A 7,488-nucleotide genomic window follows, 5' to 3' on the forward strand; every position below is an offset into this window, starting at 1 on the left:
TTCGAATAGTTTCCACGACAAAAATATATAGGAGAGGAGACCATGGCGCTTCTTCTTCTTCCTATGATTCCGTGCCCGTGCAGCAAGACCAAAGGGATTCATCAACAGAAAGATGAGTTCCTGCTTCACCATCTCCCTCTCTCTCCTCTTCTTCTTCATAAATTTTCTTGGTACTGAATCAGCACCCACGTTTCTGCGGCATTACTGCCCCAGCACCACTCTCTTCACTCCCAACTCCACCTACCAATCCAACCTCAACGCCCTCCTCTCTTCCCTCTCCTCCGCCGCCGCCACCGACAACGCTGATGGCTTCGCCAACGCCATTGCCGGCCAAAACCCTCCCGACCAGGTCTACGGGATCTTCCTCTGCCGTGGCGACGTCGACGCAGCCACGTGCAGCGACTGTGTGGCCACTGGAAAACAGGATATCCTCCAGAGATGCCCCGACCGGCGAGTCTCTGTGATCTGGTATGACGAGTGTATGTTGAGGTACTCTGATGAGTCCGTCTACTCGGTCATGGAACAAGTGCCTTCTCTCACGATGTACCACACCGGGAACATCACCTATCCAACCCGGTTCATGCAAGTCCTAGGAGAGACCATGGAAACCATCACCGTGAGGGCATCGGTCCAAAAGTCGGGGAAGAAAGTCGCGGTTGCAGAGGCAAACTTCACGACCTTGCAGAAGCTGTACACGCTCGCACAATGCACGCCGGACTTGACGGTGTCGGAGTGCAACACGTGCCTCCAGGCAGCAATCGCAGGCCTCCCTCAGGGGAAGCAAGGTGGGAGGTTGTTCACTCCGAGCTGCAGCATGAGGTTCGAGCTGTACCCATTTTATAATGCCTCGGCCATGGCGGCCCTGGTGCCTCCGCCGAACTACCTTCCATCTCCTCCTGCTCCCGTGACCAGACGTAAAGGTACGTGTTTGTTTTTGTTGTTTGTCTTCCGCTATAACAGAAAGATCTGTCCAATTTTTTTTTTCGGTGAACTACTTATCCTAATTTATAGTTTAAAAAAGTGGAGTGAACTTCTTTTAAAAAAAATATAGGAAGAAACATCATAAGTGCTATAATTCTTGTACAGGGTACCGTATATAGTATATATCTAACTGATCACTTAAGTATGATAACTTTGAAAAAACATTCACTTGAGTAATGTCAATGATTTCATTGGCCGAAAAATCTTATGACGTGCCAATAATTTAATATAACATTGTTTGATATGGCTCGCCAGGGAAATGATGTTATCAAAAGTGTGCAAAAACGAGTCATTTAGCCCTTTCTTACCCAAATTGACGAATTGGGGCTAAGACCAACTCAAACCCTAACCCTATCCCTAAATTAGGTCCAACAGCGGCCAGTCTTTGTCCTACAAGTGCCGCCAAAGGACATCCTTGGGGTGAAAGCGTCGTTGCTGGTCCTCAAGGCTCGCCACAATGGAAATCCTTTTGATTTGTGGTAACATAGCTTTCTCTTTGTGGGATATACTGGTATTATGTGTATTGACATTGGAGATTTTCCCTTTGAGGCTGCGATCTCAAGTAGCAGCACTCAGGGTCATGCGGAATACGGTGTGCGGTGGGCTTGTGGCAATGTCTTTCATCTCAATTTCTTGAGCAATCAGTTGCTTGTCAATTTGGTGCAATGAAAGGGTCAAACGGTGTCCTTTCTACACGCTTTTGATGATAGTACTTACCCAGCGAGTCCCGTCGGATGATTTTTTATTAAATTAATGTCACGTCAGATTTTCCGACAAGAGAAATTACCATAGTCACTTAAACGAACATCTTTTAAAATATTATGATAAGGAAAATGATCGATAGAAAAGTTATGACACTTATAATATCATTTTTCGTATTTCAGATGATACCTCTTGTTGAGATGAGCCTGCAACAATCAACAAGTCATTTTCAAGTTAAACGATAGAAAGAAAGAAAGAAGGGTAGTTGTCAAAGTAACTAAAATGAAAATATAATTCCGCAATAAGCTTACTTTGAGCCAAACACAATCAGCAAAATTTGTGAAGTATCAACCCCATCCCAAATCTAAGCATTTTGAATATGGAAGAACCAATTCAAGGAGAATAAAAAACTTGAATGATACAGATGATTGTTTTCGTTTCTGTAAGTCCTTAGCAACTTTATATAGCCAAATCTACAATATCACAAACTTGTCTATATATATTTACAGCATAATATCATGGGGTTTTAGCTTTGCCAGCTCAGGACGAATATTAAGGGCCATATAGCCAGTCATCACCCTATTCTTGTATACAACAATAAGAGTGGACACATTGAATTTCAGCAGATGACTTCAATTTCCTAACTCCTTAGTGTCTTGATATCCACATTTTCTATAAGGAAAAAAGGGAAAAAAAGCCGCAAATGCTTCTATTGGTTAGGAGGATCCAAATATTACCTGCGAAACCATTTTACTATTGCCAAACGAAACACTTCTGATCATTAAAAATCTATATCCCAATGGAATATCGGCATCCTGTGATGCCCAACTGGAAACTACTTTATTCTATAAAATGAATCTATTTGAAGCAAACTCAAAGAGAATCGACACACAATGAGGCTGGTTCACAGGCCCTGCTTTGTAGTAATCCTGTGGAGAAAAGTACATTACAAATGCCATTACTTTCGTACACCGATCACTTTGGTGTGATAATTTTTTAATTAATCACTTAATTATCATATGTGTATAGAAAATGTTCACTTGAATGACTCCAATGATTTCTTTTACCAAAAAATTTGACGTGGAATTAATTAATATAAATCGTTCATTGTGGGTCATCATAAAAATGATATCATTAAAAGCTTGTAGAAATGTGGTTTAGCCTTTCCTTGCCCCAAATTGATGTCCAATGTGGTTGCTCGGAAAACAAGACGAAGGACATCGCCACGAGCCTACTGCACACTCTATTACCCACGGCCCTGAGTGCTACTGTCCTCAAAGGGAAAATCTCCGATATCACATCCAAAATTCCAATCCAATGCCCATGGGAAGAAAAGCTACATTACCACAAATTGGAAGGATTGCCATTGTGGCGACCCTTGAGAGTCAGCAGCAGCGCCACATCCAGCGCCATCGCTGCAAGGCATCCTTTTGCGGGACCCACAGGATAAAGACTCGCCACCATTGGACCTAATTTGGGATTAGGGTTTGAGTTGGATTTAGCCTTAATTCGTCGATTTAAGTCAAGGAAATAAACGCTTAGATGACATCATTTCCCTAGTGCGCCACGTCATATGGTTTTATATTAAATTAAAGTCACGATCGGATGTTCTAGCAATACTCAAATAAACTTGATGTCTTTTAAAGTAATGGCACTCAAGTGATCGAATTAAAATTTACAACACTAGAGTGAGCGTGAAACAAAAGTTATGGCACTGTTCATGACATTTTCATAAAGCCGTGTTTATCTATTTTGATCTACTTATAAGAGGTGAAGTTTCGCAAAGCATTTTTTCACAAATACTTGTTGAACCTGTTCCACATTAGTCCAATGACTCTGCACTTGTGTTCTTTGCTCGTCTTCTCCCCACTTCAAGCAATTCAAAGCGGCACAATTTACAGCATAACTGCATCAAGTCCACTGGTTCAGAGCCAAACCCTTGTCTCTAGTAGTCAAATCTTTGAGCTCGGGTTCTTCACGCCTAATGGATCAGCAAATCAGTACGTAGGAATATGGTACAAGAGCATGGCGCCCTCCAAAGTTGTCTGGGTAGCCAACAGGGACAAGCCAATTGGACACACAGATCAATCTGTGAGTTTAATAATTGGCGAAGATGGAAATCTGAAGCTTCTTGATGGGCAACAAAACACTGTGTGGTCTACTAATGTCACAGCAAAGTCGAATTATTCTGCAGCAGTGCTTTCAGACTTTGGAAACCTTGTTCTTCAAGACAGGAATGCGATTATAATGTGGGAAAGCTTTGATGAGCCAACCGACACTCTCCTGCCATACATGAAGATTGGAGTAAACGCGAAAACAGGAAAGAAACGAAACTTGATTTCCTGGAAAGGCGAAGATGATCCCTCGTTTGGAAGCTTTGTTGTAGGATTGACACCGGAGACACCGCCTCAGCTTTTCACTTGGAATGGATCAAGTCCTTACTGGAGAAGCGGACAGTGGGATAAAACTAAGTTCATCGGAATACCGACCATGGGCAAGCGTGGCTCTGATCTCCGGCAAGATAATGACAAGGGAACATCATATTATTCCCTCGATAATTACAACAACTCCATCTTTGCATATAATTTCATCTCATTTGATGGATCTTTAAAGGCGGTTTATTGGGCCAATGGCTGGTCACCATATTGGGAGGCACCGGCACCAACTAACCCTTGTGAAATTTATGGAATATGTGGCCCCTTTGGAGTTTGCAACCCGTTTCGTTCACCTATTTGCAGATGTTTAAAAGGTTTTATACCAACATCAGATGAAGAATGGAACAGAGGAAACTGGACCAGAGGTTGTCTTAGGGAAATGGAATTGAATTGTCAAAAATCCGCAAGCAGAGTTACTTCAATGACTGTCGAAAAAGATATGTTCAGCAAAATGGAACAAATGAAATTGCCTGATTCTGCTGATGTTTTATTGATAGATGATGCAGAAGGATGTCAAAGTTGGTGCCTAGAAAACTGCTCGTGCTTGGCCTTTTCTTATGTGAATACTATAGGATGTATGGCTTGGAGTAAAGCCCTCCTAGATACTCAGCAATTCTCTATAGGTGGCGAAGACCTATTTATTCGATTTGCTGGTGTAGGTGCGGGTGCGGGTGCGGGTGCGGGTGCGGGTGCGGATACAGGTTGAAAAGGTTGAATTAATATGCGTTTGGTTTTGCACTTCCTGTGGTTCTTATAATATATTTTTCCACGTTCAGGTCTACCTAGGCAGACAAAACTTATCATCAGCCTAAGTATTATTTCTGGCATCATCTTATTTGGAGCTGGTATTTTAGTCTGTGTTCTTTCGAAGTGGAGAGGTAATAAAAGATGTATGGTTTGTTGCTGTCTTAGGGATTATTTTGCGCTAACCGCAATATAAGAATCTTGAATTAATGGTAAAACCAGGGCTTCAGAAGCTAAGCAGTTACTACTATAGAAACACTGCTTTGCTTATGATGTTCTCATGCTTATCTTGAGTTGATTTCGTTCTATCTGTAAAATGCAGGGAAGTTTAGGAAAATGACAATCCCAAGGCTCTTTAGGTCAGTGGCAGCAGACATCAGATCAAAAGAACTGCTAAGGGAAACTGCATGGAAAGAGCAAATGAAGGAAGATGATGCATCGAAATTGGTGGTTTATGATTTTGATAGCATACGCCTCGCGACAGACAACTTCGACACGAAAAACAAACTCGGGCAGGGAGGGTTTGGCCTAGTTTATAAGGTAAAAGAAAAGCCGTCTCTGGGGGAAATAAAGACATCATCCAAGATCTGATAGTGCTGTTCGTTTCAAAACAGGGAAAATTGAACGATGGTAAAGAGATAGCAGCAAAGAGACTTTTGAGCAGCTCAGGCCAAGGCATAGCGGAGTTCAAGAATGAGATCCTTCTAATATCCAAACTTCAACACCGAAATCTGGTGAGACTCCTCGGTTGCTGTACTGAAGGAGAAGAAAAGATTCTTGTGTATGAGTACTTGCCGAACAAGAGCTTGGACGCCTTCCTTTTTGGTTTGTCTCACTCTTCAAAGAACTTATTTCGGCTCTCAACAAAATCCAGTGCTGAAACAAGATATTTCTTCTGTTTGCAACATTTTTTAGATTCAAAAGAGAAGGGAAAGCTTAGCTGGAGCGTACGCTTCCGCATTATCCAGGGGGTCGCAAGAGGGCTGCTCTACCTCCACTGCGATTCTTGCCTCAAGGTCATACATCGAGATTTGAAAGTGAGCAACATTCTCTTGGATGAAAAGATGAATCCCAAGATTTCTGATTTTGGGCTGGCACGTTTGTTTGAAGACACTCAAGTTTTGGTAAATACTCACAAAGTTGTGGGGACACTGTAAGCTTTCTTACTCATGAGGCAATATATCACCTTGAAAGCATATTAGCAGTATAAAGCACCCACCTATCCCTTCATACATGTTCCTATTGTTGCTTTTCTATGACCGAGAAAACTCTACTATGTACATCCAATGGTTCCAATATGTCAGTTCGCTTTGAGGTAAATATAGACCAGCGCCGTAGTGCAAATGCTGAAAGATAAGAGAAATACAGTACATGCCGAGTTGGGAGTTTATCACCCTCCAATTTTCTCACCTCTCATGTAATAGTTCTTTAGTCTATGATTTTTTGTTTAAACTGTACTTCGGGAACCCTCCACTTATGATATTTTGCCTGCAGCGGTTACATGTCTCCCGAGTATGCCATGGGTGGGACATTTTCTGAGAAATCTGATGTTTATAGCTTTGGAGTACTACTATTGGAGATTATTAGCAGCAAGAAGAGCACAAGTTTAGATTACCCCGGGCAACATCTCAATCTCGTCGCTTACGTAAGTGCAAGATCTAACTTGGAAGTATTATACCTCCATTTCAGTTTCCACCGTGGGTAGTCCTTGAAATAATCTAACAATCGACTAGTTGTTACAGGCTTGGCACTTGTGGTGTGAAGGCAGAGGATTGGACCTGATGGATGAAGCCATTGCTGACGCATTTTCGAAGTCAGAAGTGATGAGATGCATTCAGGTAGGGCTTCTTTGTACGCAGGACCGCGCCACAGATAGACCGGACATGTTGGCCGTGGTTCTGATGCTGAATGGGGAGTCCAATCTTCCACAGCCGAAGCAACCGGCATTTACATTTCAAAGCTCGCCCACTCAAGAAGTCCAATCACAAGAAAGAAGCATCCAGTCCAAGAATACCATCACCATTACTACGGTCGAAGGAAGATAAAATTCTCAAATGCATTTTCACTATCAATTCATCTTTCCAGGGATTGAGTGTTCTTCAAATTAAATGGCTCGAATATGCAATCTTTTGTTGCACTTTTATGTGGATATATGATGTAAACATAGAGACTAAGGGAATCTGAGTTGCTAGCTCTATGGTAGGATAGTTTTAGGTGTGCACGGTTGCGTAAAAGTTTTATTTTTTGGTCAGCGGGTCGCACAAAAGTTTGGAACGTCTGTATGCAGGGGGATCTCTACCCTTTCTGCATATGAAAGTGTTTTCCCTCTCAACATTTCTATTTGCATCAATTGCACCGTCTTTTAATTGAATTTAAGTGTCACTTGTCTTTGAAGAGGGAGCCTTAAAGAGGGATAGCTGTTGATTGTCAAATTTTCTCCTAAAAGATCATTCATGCATTTGAAATATTTAGGGATCAAATTCTCCATCAAAATGACAGAATTTGACCCCTAAGCAAAGACAGTGATCCTGCACCATCTTGCATTGACATTTCTATCGGCACATCTCTACAATTAGAAACTAGGGACATTGTAGTCTTAGTATCTTGGACCCTATGTCGAGAGTTA

The 7,488-nt window shown here is 42.0% G+C and overlaps 1 protein-coding gene across 5 annotated transcripts; it reads left to right on the forward strand.

Moving 5' to 3' along the window:
• The first annotated feature begins 35 nt into the window (after positions 1-35).
• LOC115691595 (G-type lectin S-receptor-like serine/threonine-protein kinase At1g61480) lies at positions 36-7,194 on the forward strand. 5 transcript variants are annotated; one of them, XM_030618287.2, is made up of 8 exons: positions 36-920; positions 3,560-4,819; positions 4,895-4,996; positions 5,185-5,402; positions 5,477-5,687; positions 5,778-6,015; positions 6,357-6,507; positions 6,596-7,194. In XM_030618287.2, the coding sequence occupies exons 1-8, from the start codon at positions 113-115 to the stop codon at positions 6,905-6,907; spliced, it is 3,300 nt and encodes a 1,099-aa protein (XP_030474147.1). In that variant the 5' UTR covers positions 36-112; the 3' UTR covers positions 6,908-7,194. The 5 variants fall into 5 exon arrangements, with proteins under 5 accessions (XP_030474147.1, XP_030474148.1, XP_056171954.1 ...); XM_030618288.2 differs by having other exon boundaries at positions 6,605-7,194; XM_056315979.1 differs by having other exon boundaries at positions 3,560-4,807.
• The last annotated feature ends 294 nt before the right edge of the window (positions 7,195-7,488 follow it).

Source organism: Syzygium oleosum, unplaced genomic scaffold, assembly GCF_021117445.2.
Source record: "Syzygium oleosum isolate NSW1041296 unplaced genomic scaffold, Sole_v2.1 Sole_v2.11, whole genome shotgun sequence".
Lineage (NCBI taxonomy): Eukaryota > Viridiplantae > Streptophyta > Magnoliopsida > Myrtales > Myrtaceae > Syzygium > Syzygium oleosum.

Excerpts from the sequence above, each read along its gene's own strand:
- LOC115691595 (XM_030618287.2), top strand. The coding sequence starts at position 113 with ATGAGTTCCTGCTTCACCATCTCCCTCTCTCTCCTCTTCTTCTTCATA. Across the intron at positions 921-3,559 it reads TCCCGTGACCAGACGTAAAG|CAATTCAAAGCGGCACAATT; the intron begins GTACGTGTTTGT and ends CCCCACTTCAAG. Across the intron at positions 4,997-5,184 it reads TGTTCTTTCGAAGTGGAGAG|GGAAGTTTAGGAAAATGACA; the intron begins GTAATAAAAGAT and ends TGTAAAATGCAG.